The 22,565-nt window shown below is 53.6% G+C and overlaps 2 protein-coding genes and 1 non-coding gene across 4 annotated transcripts in view; 1 reads left to right on the top strand and 2 right to left on the bottom strand.

Annotated features, from left to right (window-relative positions):
* Positions 1 to 1,820: 1,820 nt before the first annotated feature.
* On the bottom strand, positions 1,821 to 1,893 carry TRNAR-UCG. The gene has a single exon. It is a non-coding gene; the product is annotated as a tRNA-Arg (tRNA).
* Positions 1,894 to 1,994: 101 nt separating this feature from the next.
* Positions 1,995 to 13,705, top strand: POLG (DNA polymerase gamma, catalytic subunit). 2 transcript variants are annotated; one of them, XM_041469091.1, is made up of 23 exons: positions 1,995 to 2,065; positions 2,701 to 3,324; positions 3,712 to 3,907; positions 4,303 to 4,470; positions 4,710 to 4,856; positions 5,077 to 5,156; positions 5,961 to 6,143; positions 6,258 to 6,418; positions 6,623 to 6,746; positions 6,816 to 7,040; positions 7,188 to 7,308; positions 7,492 to 7,557; positions 7,677 to 7,796; positions 7,976 to 8,136; positions 8,249 to 8,302; positions 8,391 to 8,508; positions 8,933 to 9,068; positions 9,162 to 9,408; positions 9,491 to 9,613; positions 9,916 to 10,087; positions 10,345 to 10,553; positions 11,628 to 11,785; positions 12,890 to 13,705. In XM_041469091.1, exons 2-23 carry the CDS (start codon positions 2,744 to 2,746, stop codon positions 12,949 to 12,951), a joined length of 3,612 nt encoding a protein of 1,203 aa, XP_041325025.1. In that variant the 5' UTR covers positions 1,995 to 2,065; positions 2,701 to 2,743; the 3' UTR covers positions 12,952 to 13,705. The 2 variants fall into 2 exon arrangements, with proteins under 2 accessions (XP_041325025.1, XP_041325024.1); XM_041469090.1 differs by having other exon boundaries at positions 7,492 to 7,563.
* FANCI (FA complementation group I) overlaps positions 13,273 to 22,565 on the bottom strand; it is a 23,549-nt gene continuing 14,256 nt past the window's right edge. Inside the window, exons 23-37 of the mRNA XM_041469089.1 lie at positions 22,378 to 22,557; positions 20,944 to 21,107; positions 20,456 to 20,532; positions 19,901 to 20,017; positions 19,152 to 19,203; positions 18,472 to 18,599; positions 18,279 to 18,347; positions 18,066 to 18,153; positions 17,578 to 17,762; positions 16,891 to 16,947; positions 16,752 to 16,811; positions 15,960 to 16,046; positions 14,807 to 14,902; positions 14,142 to 14,267; positions 13,273 to 13,384 (exon numbers count right to left, since the gene is read on the bottom strand). Coding sequence (XP_041325023.1) covers positions 13,319 to 13,384; positions 14,142 to 14,267; positions 14,807 to 14,902; positions 15,960 to 16,046; positions 16,752 to 16,811; positions 16,891 to 16,947; positions 17,578 to 17,762; positions 18,066 to 18,153; positions 18,279 to 18,347; positions 18,472 to 18,599; positions 19,152 to 19,203; positions 19,901 to 20,017; positions 20,456 to 20,532; positions 20,944 to 21,107; positions 22,378 to 22,557 — 1,552 coding nt within the window. The 3' untranslated portion in view covers positions 13,273 to 13,318. The remainder of the gene's footprint in view (positions 13,385 to 14,141; positions 14,268 to 14,806; positions 14,903 to 15,959; positions 16,047 to 16,751; positions 16,812 to 16,890; positions 16,948 to 17,577; positions 17,763 to 18,065; positions 18,154 to 18,278; positions 18,348 to 18,471; positions 18,600 to 19,151; positions 19,204 to 19,900; positions 20,018 to 20,455; positions 20,533 to 20,943; positions 21,108 to 22,377; positions 22,558 to 22,565) is intronic.

The following is a 22,565-nucleotide window of genomic DNA, read 5'->3' as shown; positions in this document are numbered from 1 at the left end:
CTAGAGCCGCTCGGGAGCCGGGGGTCCCTAAAGCGTTCTTCCCTTCGCTCCAAGGCAGCTCATGGCTCTTCCATCCCGGCCAGGGCACCCGCAGTTTGGAGCATCTCTCCCCGCGGGCTCCGCACCCCGCGCCCCGCCGAGCTCCCGCAGAAAGACCCGGCAGCCTGGAGTCCCCGCTGCGGAGGTGGCCGAGGACAGGCGACCCCTGCGGCTCCTGGCAGGCTCGGGCAGAGCGGGTGCCTCCCGCTGCTGGGTGAAACTGGCTGAAGCACAGCCCCCGCACCGAATCTCAAGCTGGGGGGCAGCAGGGACTTTGGGGGGCACCGAGGGGCTGTGGAACGCATTCCAAGACGCAGAACCCTGCGTGGCACCCTGTGTGCGTGTTCCTCACATCCCACACCGTTCCCACGCTGGCTCTGCCTTTTCGGAGAGCGGAGGGCAGCAGCCTCACCTCCATCCCCCGGCCCTGCACCCCCAAGGGATGGGTGATGAGGAGCTGGGGTAGTGCAGAGGAGGCGCACCCGGCGCGTGGAGTTCCGCAGGGGCCGGCAGGGGCGAAGGGGAATCTCGGTGCCCGCTGTCCCTGCCCGGTGCCGCACGCGAAGCGGGGAGCGGGACGGGACCCGAGCGGTGTCCGCGCCCCGACGGCCCCGGGGTCCCGGCCCGGCCCGGCCCGGCCCGGCCCGCAGCGACGGGGCCGCAGCGCCACCTGGCGGCTCGGCACGGCCCGGCCCGGCCCGGCCCGGCTCGGCAATGTCAGCCACCGTCCCGGCCACAACAGCTCCTGCGGCGCGCACGGAGCCTGCACGCACCTGTCCGCACCTTGGCACCTCCTATTTCCCTTCCTTGTCGACTACATCCCATTCCTCGCACCCTAATTCCCAGCACCCTGCACCCCCTGCCCTGCAGCTGCACCTGTGACCTCTCCCCTGCACCCTGCATCCCATTCCTAGTACCCTACACCCATACCTTGCACTTTACATCCTAGCACCCTAGTTCCTAGCACCTGCATCCCCTGCCCTGTGCCCTACATCCCATTCCCTGCACCTGTGGCCTTTCCCTGCACCCTACGTGTTCTTCCCTGCACCCCACATCCATACTCTGCACCCCACAGTCCATTCTGTGCACCCTGCATTTCGTCCTGCACCCTACATCCCATTTCTTTGCACCCTGTATGCTCTGCCTTCCACCCCTGCATCTATGGCCTTTTCCCTGCTTGCATCCGATTCCTTCCACCCAACACCCATTCCCAGCACCCTACATCCTGCTCCTTGCACCTGTGGCCTTTTCCCTGCACTCTACATTCCATTCCCTGTGTGCTACATCCATTCCTTGCACCCCACATCCCATTCCCGTCACCCTACATCCATTCCTTGCACCCCACATCCCATTCCCGTCACACTACATCCATTCCTTGCACCCCACGTCCCATTCCCATCACCCTACATCAATTCCTTGCACCTCACATCCCATTCCTGTCACACTACATCAATTCCTTGCACCCTACACCCTCTTGCCTGCACCCTACAGCCAATTACCCCACACCCTGTGCTCACATTCGGCTCTCCACCCACTGCTCCATCCCCCACCCTGCCTGTAGGGTTTGGGGATGGCAAGCACGGTGCGTGCTGGCCGCGCCACCCTGAACGTCCCAGCCTGCTGGCATTCAGCTGCTTCCCGCGCCCGGCTGTTTCCTAGGGTCGGTTAAACTCACGGGCAAAAGGGGCACCGGGAGCGCCGTGAACCCGGTACCGACACCGCAGAGCCCCGGCACGGGCTGGAGGAGCAAAATAAAGAACACAAGCACCGTGTTCTCGACACGACCGCGGCAGGACTCGAACCTGCAATCTTCTGATCCGAAGTCAGACGCCTTATCCATTAGGCCACGCGGCCACCTCCACTCCCGCCTTCCCGCGTGCCTTACTCAGGGAATCCCGGCGGGCTGTACCATGCGCCCGAGGGGGGCGGGACGGGACGGGACGTCACGGCGGCCGGAAGCTCCCCCGGGCGGCCCGGTTTGGATCTGCCCGGCGGTCCAGGCCCCGGCGGCGCTTGCGGGAACCAGGTGGGAACAGCGGGAATTTGGGGGGGAAAACATCTGTATGGGGAGAAACATCTGTCTGGGGGCACGGCTGTATGGGGAAAAACCTCTGTATGGGGGAAGATATCTGTATGCGCGTACATTTGTATGGCGGGCACGGCTGTATGGGGAACAACAGCTGTATGGGGAAACATCTGTATGGGGGCACGGCTGTATGGGGAAAACATCTGTATGGGGAAAACATCTGTATGGGGAAAACATCTGTATGGGGAAAACATCTGTATGGGGCAGAGCTGTAAGGGGAGCACGGCTGTATGAGGAAAACATCTGTATGGGGGCACGGCTGTGTCGTGGGCACGGTTTTATGGGGGAAAACATCTGTACGGGGTAAATCATCTGTATGGGAACACGGCTGTATGAGAGAAAACGTCTGTATGGGGGCATGGCTATATGGGGTAAGGCTGTATGGGGGCACAGCTGTATGGGGGAAGGCTGTGTGGGGGCACAGCTGTGTATGGGGCACAACTGTATGGGGCACAGCTATATGGGGGAAGGCTGTATGGGGGCACAGCTGAACAGAGGAGTGCGTGACCGTCTAGGACAGTGTGTGCATGGCGGTGCTCAGTGCTGAGCTCACCCTCTCCTTTTCTCCCCCGCAGCCCCAGCTCCCGTGCCGGGGCACATCCCGGAGGAGCGGGCAGGATGAGGCGCGTGCCCTGGATGCGCCCGGTGAGGGGCTGCAGCCCCCAGCCCCGGCGGTGCTCCTCCAGCTCCTCGGCCAGCCGCCCGCTGCCGGAGGAGCCGGGCCAGGAGCCGGCCGCGAGCCAGCGGCGCATGAACCCCCTCAACATCCAGATGCTCTCCAGGAGCCTCCACGAGCAGATCTTCCGGGGCGCCCAGGTGCGCTACTCGGCGGAGGAGGTCCGGCGGAGCGTGCGGCACCTGCAGCGCCACGAGCTGTGGGGCAAGGAGACCTCGACGGTGCCCGACGTGCAGCTGCAGCTGCCCCGCATGTACGGCGACAACATCGACGAGCACTTCCGCCTGCTGGCCCAGAAGCAGAGCTTGCCCTACCTGGAGGCGGCCGAGGGGCTGCTGCGCTGCCAGCTGCCCCCGCTGCCCCAGCGCTGGGCCTGGGAGCCGGGCTGGACCCGCTACGGCCCCCACGGGCAAGCGGAGCCCGTGGAGTTCCCCGAGGAGCGGGCGCTGGTGCTGGATGTGGAGGTGTGCGTGGCTGATGGACACTGCCCGACGCTGGCCGTGGCGGTGTCCCCGCACGCCTGGTGAGATGTGGTGCCGGCAGCAACGCTGGGGTGACAGCAGGGCTGGAGGGGATGAGTTTTGAGGGGATGGGGATGGTCCTGAGCGGAGCTTCTTCCTGCATTCCACCGCTGGCTTGCAGGGAAGACACAGCAAAGCCCCAGTGAATTTAATATATATCATAATATAATAAACCAGCCCTCTGAAACATGGGGTCAAGATTCGCATCTCCACACATGGGGTATCCACCACACCCCAGAGGGTGGCTCTGGGATGTGGAGTGTGTGTTCTGCTTAGCAAGCACAGCATTCCCTGGGGTTGGCACCTCCCTCGCACAGGCGGGGCCCTGCTCAGCCCCCCGGGCACTGTGGCTGCTCTGTGACAGCCGCAGGGACCCGTGTCCCCCGCAGGTACTCGTGGTGCAGCAGGCGGCTGCTGGAGCAGCGTTACTCCTGGTCCAGCCACCTCACCCTGGCCGACCTCATTCCCATGGAGAGCCCAGCAGGTGCCAGCTGTGCCAGCAAGCAGGACTGGACGGAGAGAGTGGTGGTGGGACACAATGTAGCCTTCGACCGGGCCTTCATCAAGGAGCAGTATCTTATCCAGGTAATCCACTGAGCCTTTGCTCTGTTTTGGCAGCTGCAATTTCTTACCCAGATAACCATTTGCGTTGGCTCTTGAGGGTTATTTTGGCAGATGCTGTTCTGCACAGGTACCCCAGGTTTGTGCTCACTTTGTCCTGCAGAACAGGTTGAGGCTGGATCCCTTTAGAGGAAGATATTCTTGCACCCTGTAGGGCTGCTGGAGGCTGCAGGGTGCCAGCTGGAGATGTGGCAGGAGCCTTTGAGCAGCTGACAGCCTGCACTGGGGATGCTTTTGGCTCTCAGAAGAGGAGTTTGGGAGGCAAAGTTTCCCTTAGCAAAAGCAGCTTAAGCAGAGGACTCGCAGCTCGTCCAGCACATCCCTAACCCTCTCTTTTCTCCCCCTGTGATGTGTCCCAGGGCTCCAAGATGCGTTTCCTGGACACCATGAGCATGCACATGGCCATCTCGGGGCTGACGGGCTTCCAGCGCAGCCTCTGGATGGCTGCCAAGCACGGCAAGAGGAAGGGGCTGCAGCAGGTCAAGGAGCACATGAAGAAAACACGCAGCAAGGCAGAGGGGCCGGCGGTGAGTGCGGGAGCTGGGCTGCTGGCAGTGCTGTGGGTGGCAGGGACAGTGCTGTGACAGGGCTGTTGGATGCTGGCACAGTGGGAGCTCTTGGAGCAGCTCCACTGAGTGAAGCTCTCCCAGCGCCTTTCGGATAAGGTGGGCTTGGTTGAAGCTGGAGCAGCAGCATCCTTTACTCCTCCTGGTCTTGGCTGCAGCTGGCTGTCCTGCCACGCTGTGTGACGCCCCTGTTGTCACAGGTCACCTCGTGGGACTGGGTGCACGTCAGCAGCATCAACAACCTGGCGGACGTGCACGCGCTCTACGTCGGCGGGGAGCCGCTGGAGAAGGACGCACGGGAGATCTTTGTCAAGGGCACCATGGCTGACATCAGGAGTAACTTCCAGGTGCAGGAGGCCGTCCCGCCGTCCTGACAGGCAGCAGGAGCTGGAGAGGGGAGCAGGGTGGTAGTAGCTGCTGGGGTAGTTTCCACTTTGCTGCCCTTTCTTGCAGCACTGGGTGTGCGTGGGGCTGTGACCTGCTCTGTGCTCCTGCAGCTCCCATGCCTTGCCCTGTGCTGGCAGAGGGGTGGCTGCTTTGCCTGCTCTCACCTGCTGCTGTCCCCAGGACCTGGTGTCATACTGTGCCCGTGATGTCCAGGCCACCCATGAGGTGTTTCAAGAGCAGCTGCCACTGTTTATGGAGAGGTGAGAGCTGCCAGGTTCTGGCTGGTGTTGGCCAGGGGGCTGTGGGCTTGGTGGGCAGTGGGGAGGGTCATGGTGCCTCTGGGCATGAGATGTAGCTCCTCTTGTCCTTAGGGTGTCCTGAACCTCTTTTCAGGAGGGATTTCAGACCCCTCCCATGTAGGTGAGCAGGAATAAACAGCAGCACAGTGGGTGAGGGAGGTGAGCAGGTGTAGCCATGATATTTTATGAAAAATACTTTGCTAGGATTTTCCCTTCTGAGAAGCTGAGGAGCTTCAGGTAAGAAGTGTAAACATTAACTATCTGCTGCTGTGGAATGCAGCAGGTACAGCTTTGATTGGTGGATGTTGGTTGTTTCTAATTAATGGCCAATCACAGTCAGCTGGCTCGGACTCTCTGGGAGTCAGGAGTCTTTGTTATTGCATTCTATTCCTGTTCTTTCTAGCCTTGTGATGAATGCTTTCCTCTCTATTCTTTTAGTATAGTTCTATTATATAATTTTAATATAATATATATAATAATATATTAAATCAGCCTTCTGAAACATGGAGTCAAGATTTGTGTCTCCACACATGGGGTACCCACCACGAGCAGGCTTCCTGTGGCAGTCTGGAGTGATACAGTTTTGGGGCTGTTGCACAGGGCAGGCAGAAGATCCAGGAATCCTTATGGGTTAGGGGAAGAGCACTGAAGCTGTGTGAGGCTGGGAAGCTCTAGATGAAGACACATTCAGATCTGTTGTAGTCTGGTGCTTCCAGGGCCTGTCCCCTCTGTCAGATATCTAATTCCTTGCTGCTTTGGGTCCAGGTGCCCCCACCCTGTCACGTTTGCAGGGATGCTGGAGATGGGAGTGTCCTACCTGCCAGTCAATGGGAATTGGAACAGGTACCTGGACGATGCTCAGGGTATTTACGAGGAGCTGCAGAAGGAGATGAAGAAGTCCCTGATGAACCTGGCCAACGATGCCTGCCAGCTGCTGCACGAGCACAGGTACCAGGGCTGGGGCTGCAGGAGGGAGCTCAGGCACCAGCTGGTGCATGGGGGGCTGTGTGTGGGTGTGAGGGACAGGAGCAAAGCTGTGGTGTGACAGCGGTGTGTCATCAGGTACAAGGATGACCCTTGGCTCTGGGATCTGGAATGGGACATACAGGAGTTTAAGCAAAAGAAGAATCCAGGGAAGAAGAAGAAGAAAGGTCAGGATGGGAAAAGCCAACTCTCCCCAGCAGCAGTGAATGCAGAAGAGTCAGCCCAGGAGTGGCAGGAGGGTGAGCACAGGTGATCCCTGGGGATGAGGGATACTCCAGGGCTGCCTTCCCAGGGGTGGACAAGGTTTGTTGGTGCTGCAGGGTGAATCATTGCTGGCCTATGTCCCATGCTGCTGCATGTGGTGGGGGACTGCTTTGATGTCCCTGTCCCCAGAAGGGTGGCACAGAGGGCCCTTTGCAAGCCAGTTCTCCTTGCCCCACCAGACCCTGGTCCCCCCAGTGAGGAAGAGGAGCTGAAAGTCTCTGCGAGCCAGCTCTGTCTGCAGCGCCTGAAGGAGACGGTCGCGCTGCAACCCAAGAGACTCCAGCACCTGCCGGGCCACCCGGGGTGAGTTGGGGACCCTGTGTGTGCCCAGGGCTTTCCCTGCACTTTCTGACCCGCCCTGCTGCTCCCCAGCTGGTACCGCAAGCTGTGCCCGCGGCTGGAGGAGGAGGGCTGGGTGCCTGGCCCCAGCCTCATCAGCCTGCAGATGAGGGTGACCCCGAAGCTGATGCGCCTGGCCTGGGATGGATTCCCCCTCCACTACTCAGAAAAACATGGCTGGGGATACCTCGTGCCAGGACGGCAGGACAATTTGCCAGTAGCCCCTGTAGAGACCGATGGCCCCTCCTGCCCACACAGGTGAGAGGGTGTAATGGGGTGCTGGGCTGGGAGCTGCCCCACGGGGGTGTTTGGGAGCTCCCTGGGTCCCTGGCACTCTGACCATGTGCTGCCCCAGAGCCTTGGGCTCCATTGTGGGTGCATCAGCTCTGTCCTCTCCTCTGCCAGGGTGATTGAGAACCTGTACAGGCAGCACTGCCTGGAGAAGGGCAAGGAGCAGCCCCCCGGGCTGGAGGCAGCTGTAGAGGATGAGCTGCTGGTGATGGACAGCAGCACGATATGGCAGAAGGTGAGGAAGGGATGGAGGGTTCCCTGGTGGGAGGGAGGTGTGGGGCTGTGCTTGCTCCTGTGTGCATGCAGTAACCAGCCCTGTGTGCAGCTCCAGGGGCTGCAAGTGAGAAATTCCCTTTAATAAGGGTTACTGGAGGATTGGTGTTTGATCTGGCTCCCCCATGGTCTCTCTCTGCTGCAGATGGAAGAGCTGAGCCGGATTGAGGTGGATCCAGAGGAGAAAATGAACAAAGCAGACCAGAGCCTGGTACTGGTGAGGGGGGTTTCCTGTGGAATGGGGTGGTGGATTAGTCACTCTTCCCTTGATTTCCCCCTCCTGCCATGCTTTAAAATGTTCCTGGCATTGCCTCACTTTGCTGGTTGCAGGAGGAGATGGAAGAGCTGAGGCGGGCAGAGAAGAAGAGCAAGCCCTCATTCCACCATGGCAATGGTCCCTACAATGATGTCAACATCCCTGGGTGCTGGTTCTTCAAGCTGCCTCACAAGGCAAGCTGGGGCTCCTGGGGCTCTTCCTGTCCCCCCAGTGCTGCTGGGACCCATGTGATCTCATCCTGTGGGATTGGGTGTGGGAAATCCATCTCTGTAGCTGGGACAGGGGATGTACAAAGCTTTGCTGATGTGGAGTGGTGGCTTGCTGAGCCCTGACACCTCTTTTGCTGCTAAAGGATGGGAATGATAACAACGTGGGGAGCCCTTTTGCCAAGGATTTCCTGCCCCAGATGGAAGACGGCACCCTGCGGGCTGCTGTGGGCCGCACCCACGGGACAAGAGCCCTCGAGATTAACAAAATGATCTCATTTTGGAGGAATGCTCACAAGAGGATCAGGTGAGCAGCTGCTTTCATGGTGACACCTCTGTGGGTGGAGGCTGTGTTGCGACAGGGGCGTTTGTGTGGATGCACGGGGGCTCAGCATCTCACCTGCTGTGTGTCCCCTCAGTTCCCAGATGGTGGTGTGGCTGAAGAAAGGGGAGCTGCCTCGTGTGGTGACCAGGTACAGCGCCCACATCCAGACTGGTGTTCCCTTTACCCCGTGCCAGGAGGGCTCTTTCAGGGTGATGCTCATCCTTGCCTCTGTCCAGGCATCCTGACTATAACGAGGAGGACAATTATGGGGCCATCCTGCCGCAGGTGGTGACCGCAGGCACTGTCACCCGCCGGGCAGTGGAGCCCACCTGGCTGACAGCCAGCAACGCCCGGGTATGGCCACTCTTGGATCCTTGCAGGGGTGCTTTGGACTGACGGGAGGTGCTTGGGTTGGAATAGGGGTTGGATATGGATGCTGGGATTTGGAGTAGCAGGGCCAGAGCTGGGGTCCTCTTGCTGATGCGCTTTCATGTGGGAGAAAGGAAGGAGTCACCAGGGGCTCTGGAGCTTCAGGATGTGGTGAAAGGGGAAGAAAACACCAGTGTACCAATTTCTGTCTTTTCTCAAGCTCCCTTTCTTCTCTGCTGGAGTAACCAAGTGGGTGATGCTCCACATGAGTTAAACTTGGTTTTGACACTGAGAACAAAACTTAGGGGCACAGGGAGTGCTGTGCCAGCACTCTGGCTGTGGGAGGAAGGCTGCTCCTGTGCCATGCAGCAGGAGAGGGATGTGCAGACCTGGGCATCATGTCCTGCAGGCCGACCGGGTGGGCAGTGAGCTGAAAGCCATGGTGCAGGTGCCACCTGGCTACTCCCTGGTGGGAGCAGACGTGGATTCCCAGGAGCTGTGGATCGCCGCGGTGCTGGGCGAGGCGCAGTTCGCCGGCATGCACGGTGAGCCGGGGCTGCGCCGCGGGGGAGCAGGGGGTGATCCCTGATCCTCATCCCGATCCCGCTGGGGGTCCAACCTCTGCTCCCCTCCCACAGGCTGCACGGCCTTCGGCTGGATGACTCTGCAGGGCAAGAAGAGCAACGCCACCGACCTGCACAGCAAGACGGCCGCCACGGTGGGCATCAGCCGGGAGCACGCCAAGGTCTTCAACTACGGGCGCATCTACGGGGCAGGGCAGCCCTTCGCCGAGCGGCTGCTGATGCAGTTCAACCACCGGCTGACGCAGCAGCAGGCGCGGGAGAAGGCCCAGCAGATGTACGCCGTCACCAAGGGCATCCGCAGGTGCGTGCTGCCCGGGCATGGCGTGGCTGGTGGCGACTGGTGTTCCAGCCAGAGGAGATGGGTTACTCGCTGTCCCCTGCAGGTTTCATCTCTCTGAGGAGGGGGAGTGGCTGGTGACGAAGCTGGACCTGGCTGTGGACAGGGCGGAGGATGGATCGGTGTCGGCCCAGGATGTTCAGCGGCTCCAGAGAGAAGCCATGAAAGGGTGAGATGGTCTGACCCTGCATGACCCTGCATGGCTTCAGGATGTGAGGGGCAGAGGGCTGCAGCCTGATGGGCAGTGGGCAGAGAGGAGAGATGGGGCTTGATACTCTTGGTCCGCCCTTCCTGCTCCTCCAGGGCCAAGGAGGTTTGATTTGGGGGCTGTCAGCCTCGCCCACTTTCCCAGCGAACCATTAGCAGGGTCTCATCCTGCTGCCTCACACCAGGAGGGAGTGTTTGAGGGTCTCAAATGGGGACCTGCAGCCCCCTCCCACTCTTCCAGCAAACCTCCCCTCTGCCCCACAGGTCCCGGAGAGAGAAGAAGTGGAATGTGGTGGAGCAAAGAGTGTGGGCTGGAGGCACCGAGTCCGAGATGTTCAACAAGCTGGAAAGCATTGCCTTATCCCCCTCCCCACAGACCCCAGTGCTGGGCTGTCACATCAGCAGGGCCCTGGAGCCTGCCATGGTCAAGGGGGAGGTAAGGATGCAGCTCTGGGATTTTGGCTTTGCTTATCAATTCTGAAATGGGTACCTGATGTTCAGCCCCTCTTAGATTGCTGGAGGCCTCCTAGGCTCTTGTAGCCATTCAGGAAACCCACTGTACCTTTATCTCCATGCCACCAAGAAAACCCAGCCTCCCTGAGTTTAACAGATTTCTCCCAGGAGCTGTCCTGTGTGGGTACTGTGCCCTTGCCTGCAGTGCTCCATTCCTGTCCATCTCTTTCCTTTCACCAGTTTGTGACCAGCAGAGTGAACTGGGTGGTGCAGAGCTCGGCTGTTGACTACCTGCACCTCATGCTGGTTGCCATGAAGTGGCTGTTTGAGGAGTTTGACATCAACGGGCGCTTCTGCATCAGCATCCACGACGAGGTGCGGTACCTGGTCCAGCACCAGGATCGCTACCGGGCAGCCCTGGCCCTGCAGATCACCAACCTCCTCACAAGGTGAGCTGTGATGGCTCTGGTGTCTCCTGGGGAGGAGCAGCTGTGACTCCACAGTGGGACAGGCAAGCCCCAGGGGCTGGGGTTGGTTTTGCCTGCAGCAAGCTGGTGCAGAGCAGTTTTCTTCTGCTCAGGGCAAGTTAGCAGCACTGGAGGCTGCAGTTCCTTCATGCTATAAATGGACTTCAGCTTTGATTTCCAGGGATAATGTGCTGGCAAAAGCTTTTCCTTATCATCAGCTTTTGGCCCTGCAGGGGTGGGAACAGTCACTGGCTCTGCTGGGATGCAAATGCATCGCTTCATGCTCCCTTCAGGTCTGCAGCTGTCACATGGCAGCTGCCTTTGGGCTTGGTTGAGGAGCTGGAAGCCTGAAACTGTCCCATCCCTCATTCCCTGCTGCCTTCAGGGGACAGCAAGGAGCATGGCTCATCTCTGCTGTGAGCACCAGCACTGTCCCCCCTCCCACAGCGTGGGGTGTTCCTGCTGCTTCCCTGCCCCACACAGAACTAAGCTCAACCTAGAAAGCTCCTGACCTGCAAGGGCTCCTGTTCATCCAGCTCTGTCCCAGCCAGCTTTGCCAAGTCCCTGTCCCAGCACCGTGGGGTGTTTGGTTACACAGGAGCTGGCCAAGGTGAGCTGTTTCTCCTGTGTGGAGGCAGGAATGACACAAACAGCCTTTCTGCAGCCACAGCGGGGCTGGCACCCTGACGTTCCTGCCTTTGTGCTGGCTCCTGCGAGCACAGGGCTTCCTGCTGGGAAAATCCTGCATCTGCTCTGCCTGCCAGGGAGGATTAGCCAGCAGTGAGGGGCTAGATTCTTCCCTTTTCTCGAGGAGGCTCCATTACCTCCAAGAAGGCACCATTACTGTTCCTTCCATGCTCACTTGAGCAATTCTTCACCCTCCTGCTATCCAGGACTTGGAGAGTCCCTTGTCCCCCATGTGCTGAGTGATGTGGGTGCATAATACCCTGTGAGGGGTGGCTGGCCAGTGTTTGGTAAACGTGGCTGCTTGGAACTGGGTGTGACAAGGCCAAGGGTGATGTCCAGCACTGTCCCACCTGCTTTCTTGCTCTCCAGGTGCATGTTTGCCTACAAACTGGGCCTCCAGGATCTGCCACAGTCAGTGGCTTTCTTCAGTGCAGTGGATATTGACCAGTGCTTAAGGAAAGAGGTGACCATGAACTGTGTGACTCCGTCAAATCCCATGGGGATGGAGAAGTACGGCATCCCTCAAGGTGAGCAGTGTCCCCTGGAATCTCCTCTCCACCTGCAAGCTGCCCCTGTAATCTCCTCTGCGTGAGCTTTCCCAGCTTAAGCAGAGCACTTGGCCTAAGTAGTCATTCCCCGAGGGCTCTGTTCAGCTGAGGCTCATGAGCCCCTTGGTTCCTGACACATCATCTGACCTACAGGGCAGCCACAGTGCTGGAGCCTGCCCCTCCCTCCTCAGTCCTCAAACGTTCATGCTGCTGCTTTCCAAATATTTGTGAGTGATGAGCCAGGCCTGGCTCTGTCCTCCCACACTTTGCTTTGTACCCCTTGGAGGAGCCCTCCTGTGCACTTTTAACACAAACCAAATTTAATTTATTCTCTGAAAGGAAGCACCCCAGCAACCTTGCTTTGTCAGTTTTGTCCTGCAGACCCAAACTTTTCCATCTTTCATTCCTTTCCCTCATTCTCTGCTCTCCCTTAGCCAAGCAGAGCTCTGTTCAGAGAACTGCTCTGGTGTTGCTGGGTGCTTCCTCAGCAGTCCCAAGGCCTCAAGTCATCCCTATCTGCACTCCAGTTGCTGCAAGCAAACATTTAACTCGTGGCTGGGAAAGCAGCTCCTCCTCACTGTGCAGCAGCTCTTCCCCAGAAAAGGGAAGAACCTGCCCTCAGATTTGTTCTCTCAGTCACTGCACACATCAGATGCTCTGCCCTTAAATAACCTTTATTAGGACTCTTACAGGCAAAGGGTGCTTTCAGAAACAGGATTTGTGCTCTGTAGGCAAAAAGGGCACTTTTCACCAAGAACAAGGCAAATTAAACAAGTGCATCACAATCAGGGTCAGCAAAAACATAACAACAAAGCCCAGCCTGGGCAGAGGAAGCTGTGGCCTCTCACTGCTCAGGAGATGCACACAGCAGCTTCAACTCCAAGGCAGAACAGCTCATGGAACCAGCTCCCTACTGCTGCTGGTTTCTGCATTCTCACCACCACCCAAAACAAACAGAAGTTTGAATTAATTTAGGGTGTTCTGTGCTAGATGCTCTGAACTAAAGCAGATCCCAACCATCGCTCTCTTGCATTGCACAGTCTGAGTGTACTGCAGGGAACTGACTGTCCCCTTGTCTTCCAGGGGAAGCACTGGACATATATCAGATAATTGAAATAACCAAAGGTTCGCTGGAGAAGCAATGACGACACCAGAGTGCCAGGACAATTGTCCAGACCACGTGCCAAAGCCTCTCTGTCCTTTCAGAAGCAGATCTTTTGGCAGGGACTGACTGATCCCAGCTGCTCCCTTTCCATTTTGCTGTAAGAAGGGATATTCCTGGGGAAGATTCAAATAGCAGAGGCACTTCTGATGGCAGCAGCCAGCTGTAAAGCCTGAGACAGGGGCCAGAGTCGCTCCCATGGACACAAGGGAAGAAGGCATAAGTGTTGTATTGCAGTATCTGACAAGAGAAGCAATAAACCATCATCTCCATATCTGCAGCCTCCGAGACCCAGGCGAGTCCACCATGGAGCAGGCACTGTGAGAGGAGGCAGAGGCAGCAACCCCAGTTTATTTTTTTCTCTGTCTCTTCTTTTTGGGTTCCTGGTTCTCATCTGTCTGCTCCGCTGTGTTGCTCTGGAGAGGGGAGGGAGAGAGCAGCAGTAGAGTGTGATTGTTTTGTGTGAGTAGTCTAAGGAATGTTTACCTAGAGCAAGAAGCCAGCTGTGGAGAACAGGATTTAGCTCTTTTTTTTTTTCTCACTGACAAAATTACCTGAATATGGGATTCCTGTCAGCCACTGAGACTTTCCCCATGGGCCACCCCCTCCCCAGTTCATGCTGGAACTCAGACCAGAGGCTACCAGTGGCCCAGGACAGGGACTCTGTCCTGGGTTTTGACCTGTTGAAACACTCAGGAAAATATGGACAGAAGCACCAATAAAAACCTGGACAATCAGCAGAGTAAACTGTTTATTTTTCTTAGCTATCATGTTGCACTGCCTTCAGCACTACTATGTGGTAGAGGTGGGTCTGAGGAGCATGATGCCTTGCGGAATTTGCCCTGCCAGGTCTTTATCTACAAAAACTTCCATACAAAGCCACTTTGCATCGTGCTGCAAAGGTCTGACCCTGGCCAACAGTTTCACTTCCCCAAGACCAGAGACACAGAGCTGGTGCATGAAAATAAAGGCTGCTTGAGGCAGAGGGCTGGGGTACAGGGGGTGTTCTGAGAGAAGCTGTTCACTCCTTCCTATCAGCTTAGGATTAAAGTGAGAGCTAACCCGGGGAAGACAAGCTGTTCTAACCTCACACATTCCTGCACAACTCACAAATACAGCTGGCTTCTAAAGAGGAGGAAACCTGTCAGTAAAAGCAGCTAAATGCATTCTGACCTGGTCGTTGTGTGGCTCGTTCTCAGCATCCTCGGAGTTCCGCTCCTGCAGGGCGCTGTCCAGCACGGAGGCGTTGATGCGGAAATCCCGGGAGGTGCTTAACTTCATGTACTGCATCAGGTTCACCTGCAGCAACCAAGGGGAAGCCAGGCAGGGGAGACATTCAGCCATGAGGATCTTAAGTTTTAGTTTCCTACCCTGCCTAGTCCTTTGCACAGCGCTGGGACAGAGTCCATCGCAGTAAAAATGCAGGATTGAAGCACAAAGAGGGTGAAAAAGCACCTGCCCCCGTGCAGTCCAGGGGCACCTTTACATTCTCCTAAAAGCCAAGTGATTGGCAGCTACTCTCACTCTCATGTAGGACCTCGTTGTGGTACATTTCATGACACAGACTGGGGGAGAGTGAGGAAAGCTGGCACAAGGTGTGCATGGTTCTGCTCCACCAGGAACCACAGATGTGGACTGATGTTGGCACTGATGTGGGCTGGTGTCAACGTGGCAACAGTTCAGCAGTGTTGGGCCAGGAGCATGGACAAGGGCTGAAATGTCCCTACACCTTCCTAATTTGAGCATTAATAGAGACTTTAACAACAGCCCTCCACCATGCCATTGATCCCACTGCTCACCAGGTTCAGGTCACAGAAGATCTCTCTGCTTTACATTACCTTTGACTTCTTGGAGAGATGGATAAGGAACTTCTCATATTGCTCAATTGCAAAAATTAGGTTTGGGATTGGCTTGGTGTCCCGAAGAACCTTGGCCTGGAATGTGAAAGGAGTGAGATGGGTCAGATTTGGAAGGGCACAATGGCACTGTAGCATGACATGAAGACCACAACATTCCCAGTTTAGAAAAGAGTCTTCAGCAGCCTTGCTCTGTACCAGTCCTGCCTCACCCAGCAAGCCTTGCCAGCTTTGTCACTAGGCTTTAAATTGACTCCCAGGATGGTTCTGCAGTGAGGCTCTCCTGTGCATTGTTTTGTGCTCTGCCTGCAGCCAACAGCCCTGACATCCCTGTCAGCAGCTCCTCTCTCCAGCTCTCCAAAGGCATCACAAGCACGAGCCATCCGAGCAAGGAGCACCCTGATGTTTCACCACATTGTTGTCCTGCTTATTCACCACCACTGGTGTTCATTCCCCATGGTGACAGTGGTGAAGGACATGCAGCATTTCAGCCCATTTCCATACACTCAGGGAAAAGCTAGGAAGATCATACTTGTGGCTTTTTTAAACTCTTAACATCACAGGAATGTCTGGGACAGCTGACGAGACGGAGGAAATGCTGTCTGGGAGCACAAACAAAGGACATCAAGGACCAGGAACCTGCCAGCCTGTTCACTTGCTCCCAACAAACAAATAATCCAGTCATTTTCAACTGCTTTACTTAGTGGAATCCATGCCTTCCTTCATCTTTAAATGTACTGATAAAATTAAGAAACACTTAAAGAGGATGCAACATTGGTTCCAATAAAATAGCCCATATCTCTAATTTCATAGCTTACCCCAAATGGTAAAAACACCAGACAAGGCAGACTATCCAGATTGAGTGTTGTTTCATGTCCATGAGATTTTAAGCTGCATTTAGTGAATATGGCTTTTTTGTTGTGTTTTTTTTTTGTTTTTTTTTTTGGATGTATTTTGTTTGGTTTTGCTTTTTTAGACTTTTCTCTGAAATTACAGTATATTACATTTCATTTTTACTTAAAGGCCTAAATGACAAATTGTCTGGTGATTGTAAGAAGCCACCAGGTACCACAAACCTTGAGGTATATGATCCTGCAACTACAGCCCATGTTCTCATGGAGTAAGTCAGTCTTACCATTACTGTGGAGACTGCTGCAGCTTCATCCTCTTTCTTCTTCTTTTTCTTCTCTTCTACAAAGCTTAAGCTCTCACTGTGGATGTTCTGAAGGAGAATGCCAAAAGATGTGTCATTAGAGGGTAAGCAGGGAAGAAAGGCCAGCCAAGAAAGGCCAGAGAAGTCCTTGCTCTAGCCAGCTAACAGCATTACCAGCTAGATTACAGAAAGGTAGCAATATAAGGGTAGAATTAGGTGTGATCTCAAAAAAAAAACCAACCCAAGAAAGAAACTAATTTTGTAATTTATACATTCAGAAATATGCATGTATGAGAAATCTCCAGCAGTGATAGCTCTGCAAACCATGACACCTTCCCCAATATGTTGTAAAATTCCTGTGGTCCCCACACAAGTACCCAGTTCCTCTCCAGGCAGATAAATCCCAGCTCCAGCACTGCAGTCTCTGGCACCCACATTACTTCACACTGTGATGACTGCAGTGTTGTTGACCTTTATTTGCCATTGTGGTTAACAGCAGTATTAATCTCATCCAAAAAACCCCACATGAACAGAGGGGAAAAAAACCCAGCTAAAACCCAGCTCCTTCCCTGCTCAAGCAGAAATCAGCATGTTCAGTCCCAATGGTGCTGAAATGTCTTATGCTATATTTGACAAAGTAAAGCTTGAACTGTAAGAAACTCAGGTTATGTCAAGAAGATTAATAATCCCCAAGGGTGCCTGTGTACTGAAGCTGATACACCACTCAGCATCAGATAGACTGGCTGTGATTCTGCCAGTTAATTTAGGCCTTACCTGCACGTAAGTAATGAATGAGTAACACTGTGGGGTCAGATGGGAGCCTGAGAGCTTCACCTGTAAAGGAGCAGAGAGGCTGGTGTTACTCCTAACTCAAGGCAATGAGCCATTTCCCCAGAAATTTGCTCACACTTACCAGCTTTTCCAGCCTTCCTGGGATGGTGTTTGAGCTGCTGCGGCAAGCCTGGATATACTGCAAGGAAAACAGGAGGAAAACAGGAGTTTCTTCTAGGTGTGCTCTTCCCATCCCGTGTCCAGCTGGAGCTCAAAGCAGCTCACACAATGGCACGGTGGGGAGGGCAGGATTTGCACAGATATCATCCCCAGTGGCTTGTTATATCCCAAATGCCATGTCTGCATTCCAGAGCTGTGAGGAGAGCTCTGGGGCAGTCACCACCTTGTTCAAAGGAGGCCCACAGGCTTGTGGAGTTTCATGGCTCAGTTCCCCTAGGTCCTGCTACAGGGAATGGGAATGAGTGTCAAGGGCAGGGCTGGTGAGCACTGTGAGAACACTTTGAGTGCCCTCCAATGTGCACACAGTTGTGGAGAGGAACACACAGCACACACTGGAAACAGCAACTCCAAGCCATGCAAAGCTGGAGAGAGGCTTTCCTTTTATCTCCACTGGTACAACTATCACTGCTCAGAAAACTCACAATATTGAGGGCATGAAAGCCAGCAGAACAAGGGCTCAACTCCTTCAAGAGATCAACAGCCCAGTCCTGAGCATTGCTGCTGCCAGGGGTCACTGTGAGCTTGCTGCAGCAGATGGGGAGAAGGTTTTTAGCTCAGAGGCAGCCCACTGTCAGCAGAGCACACTCACGTGTTTGATGAGGGAGGTGAGAATTGCGTATGTCTTGCTGAGGCTTCTCAGCAGTGTGTCCACACAGCTCCCTGCTGGGAGTGCAGTCTGCACCAGCTCATGATAGACTGTCACAAGAGTTCCCAGCTGCAGAATTACACCTTTCTCCAAAGCCTGATTTTGGTTTGATGCCTGAGAGGGGTCTTCTAGAAGAAAGAGATTAATATCTGGTGAATATATACCTAATGAATCCAGTTGTGTAGGTGGGAGGCACAAAAGACCATCCTTGTGTCTGATGCATAAAGCCCCAGTGGGGTAAGGGGAAAACAATCACTGGAGAGATTTTATGACAACACCCTTATCTTACTTTGTTCATGTGGAACCAGCTCAAGGGAGAGTTTAACCTCACCTCAGATGATGCTATCTCAAAATCCTCAAATATATTTTTGCTCTGTCTTCACCTGTTTTTGACAAAGCTGTAACAGTAAGAACTGGACCACTTTCATTACCTGATGTGTCTGACCCCAGACTGGTGAGTTTCTTGATAAGCCAATCCACCTCTTCAAGGACCTTATCCACCTGACCCAGAACCAGCAGCTGAGACAGAAACCAATAACAAAACAGGTTTTTGGAGGAGTTTGGCACAACGGGAACCTGCAAGCTGCTCCAAGCACAGTAGCCCTGGACACGGCAGGTGTCACACACATGCTGTTCTGACTCACACAGACAGTGGGGGCTGCAGTCTTGGCATTCACCACGGCAAAATGGCACCGACCCTCCACTTCTATGTCCTGGGCAGAGGAGAGAAAACTAATTCTGGTAAGACTTGAACTGCTGTCACACAGTTTGCACTAGAGATGCACTCAATTCTGACAGCACTATGTGAGGAAGAGCTCAGCTGCTCCTGCATCATACCTGATCTATATCTCCCAGGCAGGCGTGGATGTCTTGTGCAAGCTCCCGCAGGAGACCAACAGGGCTCTTGTAGAGAACGTGGACACTGAAGAGCAGGGACAGCAAGCCCTTGCAGCAAGAAATATCCTCTGTGGGGAAGAGAAAGTGACACAGTGCCAGCTGCAGAGCTTGCCTAGCTACTTAGGAACATCAGACATCCAGTGAGCTGAAGTCTCAGATGCAGTATGGATTCAGCAGTAGGTGAAAATCCCATCAAAATACCCCAGCTACAAAAGCAGGGTTTAAAACATCAGGCATCCTTTGAATTAGTGCAAGGGGAGCTATGGCCCACTGGATCTGTTGGGTCATAGGAAAATGGTGACCAAAAGCACTGAGGAAGCGCAATACAAACCCTGGCAAGAGTACTGTTTTTCCAGAGTATAAATCCTGATTTGAGCCTAAATAACAAGGGAGAAAAGTCAAGTATGTGAGTGGCTTCCTTTCCTTCAGAAATGCTAATAGTTTTAGAGATTGAGCTCCCTCTCTAAAATTTGTACTTCTATCACAATGTTGTGGCAATCTGCCACAGAATGGGACCTGAATGTATCTTGACAAAGAGGTAAAACCAGGACAGAGCAAGTAAGGGTCTAATGTCAGACCTGACACATCACATCTAAACATGCTCCTCAAAGCTTACTTACCAAGAGCATTTTCTTTGCAAACTTTGACTGTCCAAGTCAGGAACTGAAGGAACTATTTAAGAGGAGAAAACGTACCATGACTTTTTGAAACAGAATTCAAACCACAAAACTACTACTAGTAATAGAAATCCAAGACAATGAATCATAGCAGAGGAAGATGAGTAGAGAACCCAGCTGTGCTCTGTCAAGTTCCACAAGGGACACTTAGCCTACTAACAAGTCAAAAACTGAGACCCAGGACCCAGGGTAATGGCTATACATCCCCTTGGACAGAGTAACAGCTCCATTTAATTTAAGGTAAATGATGACTCCAGACTTCTGGCACAGTTAGTGCAGTTCCTAGCTTGTAAAATTGGGGCACTTTAGAAAATGACTCCTTGCATGGAAGGAATTAGGCACTCAGCCAGTTTGGACTGGACACAAGTCTGCTGGCCTTTTTTGCCTCTACTCCCAGCTGGAGGCCACACCACAACTAGGCTATGTTAGGAGTCCTTGCTCAGGCAAACAAATCATTCAGGTGCCCAAAGGCAGGAGTGGGACAGCAAGACAACTTTTTCTCAAGTGTCCTTGCAGATGTGTGACAGGAGAGCCCTTCACAGTGTAACAGAACTGTCCCTTCAACCTGGTGTGGTCAGTGGGAGGAGGCAGGACATACATGCCAGAGCCCACAGATGCCAACCCCATCTGATAATCTCCTTCCCACAGCCATGGCTATGACACCCAGCCACCAGGTGAAGGCTGAGGAGTACCTGCTGTGAGCCTGGGTCCAGGAGTTTGGACAATGTGGAGAGAACAGTGATGAGTGACTGCATTTCCTTGGCATTGAAGTCATCTTCAGCACTGCTGAGCTGGTTCACCAGGGACCTCTGGTGAGGGGAAGGAAAACACTCCCTGAGTGTGAATATGTGTTGCATAAGCAAATAACCAGAAGCTACAAGCAGATAAAGGGATCAGCAGCAAGGAGAATGACAAAGAGTACAAAAACAGGACTCTTCTCAAGAACAAGTGCTGATTTTTGATAGGAGTGCTTACATACAGCCTGCATATGGTCAGTGTGACTTTTAGAGTACTCAGGTAAGTTTATGCTGCACTGAAGAACCCAGAGTTCTGTAAACACACATGTACATCCACCCACCCTAAAGAAGCTTTCCTCAGGGATCAGAAACTTTTCTGAACTGCTAGTGAATCAGTGCCACAGTTGCTATCACATACTCAACCCTGTGGTCAAGCAACAGAGAGCTAGCAGTGTTTGCTGCCAGAATCCCAAATGCTTTGGAACACTTGCAGCACACAGTGATACTCACCTGAAACTGTCGGATCTGGAAGGCAGCTTTCTCTGTGACATTAATATCCGTTTCTTCTGCGTCACCATCAGTAATATCTGGCAGAGACAGAAAGGTGCAGAAAAAAAGCTAAATGCCAAGAGCAGAATACAGGATTTATTTCCAAAAGTGGGAAAGACTGCTCACAGCTAGAGGAGGAATACAGACTGCAGAACCACGGTGAGCCGAAAAACATGCTAAAGGCAAACTTCAAATAGATGAATGCTGTGTCAGACCCCAGCTATCCTCGGCTGACAGACTGAGAGCTCTATAAAGGCAGGTAAAATATATCTCTAGAACCTGTCTCTGGTGTGAAAATCTATGCTACTAAGCTCACCTTGTTGCTGAGAAACAAGAACCAGACCCATCTCTCCCTAGCCATGGATAAAGGGTGCTGGGTCCCTACCTGCCCACACATGGGCTGGAACCTGGAGGGTAGAAACCAGGGCAGAATGGTACCATGTGCCTACCCAGGGCTTGCAGAAACTGGGGGATCTTGGCAGGGTACAGCTGCTGCACCGTGTTGAAGATCCGCAGCAAACCTTCCAAGCACAGAAGTGAAATGCTTTTGCCTTTCTTCTTGCCTGATTCTTCAACAACGGTGGGAATTGAAGTGTACCTCCAAAGCAGAACCCTGTGGGATGGGAGATGAGATTTACTCCAGTAAAGCAGGCTGCACAGGGCAAGAACTAGATCTACTCTTAGGATCCCATTTTTAATGTAACTAAACTGGAAGGTCTTTTACCTATAGAAAATGGTGGGGAACAGATCTTTTTTACGATTTTATTTCAATGTCAGCAAAACAGCTACTGCATTCTTCCTGCACAGCTAAATAATTTAATTCTTTCCAGATGCCAAGGGACCTTCCAATCCCATTTCAAGTCCATCTTTTTACACTCATTTCTTCCACCCTGCTTTCCCTCTTTCTCAGACTACCCTGACCACTGGTGTCAAATCTACCAGTGACAAAAAGAGCTTTACTTGTGGCAGTTTGATTCCGTGAAATGTCAGAATTCACTACAGGGCTCTCTATAAATAAAATCAGAAAGGTAAAGGCAGGCAAAGCAAAGTAAAAAGCTGTGAGGAAAGCAAAATTGTTTGGCCCAAAGAAGACTTTTCTGTTTGTAGGCAAACATCTTTTTCCTGCTTCCCTAACCCCACTTCTTCCCCTTTTTGTTCCCTCTCCTTTCTTCTCATTAGTTCTGTTGCCTGCACAGACGATCTTATTCTATTTCAATGTCCAATCACGCAAAACATGTAGCTCACATGTAGTCCTAATGACTACAACAAAAATAGCCTCTATTATTTGGGGTGAGACACAAAACCGGCATTATGCATGGCAGGGGTAATTTGCATTTTGTGCTCTCTGCTGACTGGGCTCTGAAAAGACCCCATGCAGATATGACCTAGATTCCAAAAGACATTTACATGGTTCACATTCTTGGATTTCCAAAGGATTAGATGCATGAATGTCTTCAAGCATCTTGCAGAAGTCCTAAACAAATGATTTCTAAAGCTTGTGTCCCTCATACATCTGTTTTGTTCTGTAGCCCCAAGTGAATTTTAACTTTGCTGCATTCCAGAGGCCTCAAGAATCCAGCCTGTAATCATCTTACCTTCTCTGTGACAATGAGTGATGAACAAGAAGTCAGAAAGAGCCTGAAAATGTTTGATGGTATTTGGTTCTTCCAGGCCAAGTTATTAAAGCTGTATCACTCACTATGGCACAGAAACTGTAGTGCTTCCACTTGATTTCTCAGGAGTACTGAAAGGCACTGCCCTCAACCCAGCAACAACAACAGTTTGGAACAGTTATGGACTGCATTCTTCTTTCAAACCCTACCTGAGAATCAAAAAATCCCCCAAATGCACTGCTGATGTCTCCACGTGCCACACTGACTCACTGCGTGATTTTGCAGAGGTTCTGGAACATCTTCTCTGCATTTTGTCCGTCTGGTCCGTCCGTCTGTCCCGTCTCCTCCAGCTGCTGCACCTTCTGCAGAGCGACGCTGACAGCGTAGCGCAGGAACTCCGTGCTGGAGCGCAGCACAGCCAGGCTCTCCTCGTGGCTTTGGGCATTGTCCCTGCAGGA

The sequence above is a fragment of the Pyrgilauda ruficollis genome, unplaced genomic scaffold, assembly GCF_017590135.1.
Source record: "Pyrgilauda ruficollis isolate IOZ18807 unplaced genomic scaffold, ASM1759013v1 scaffold23, whole genome shotgun sequence".
Lineage (NCBI taxonomy): Eukaryota > Metazoa > Chordata > Aves > Passeriformes > Passeridae > Pyrgilauda > Pyrgilauda ruficollis.
This window is presented reverse-complemented; position numbering and strand designations above follow the sequence as displayed.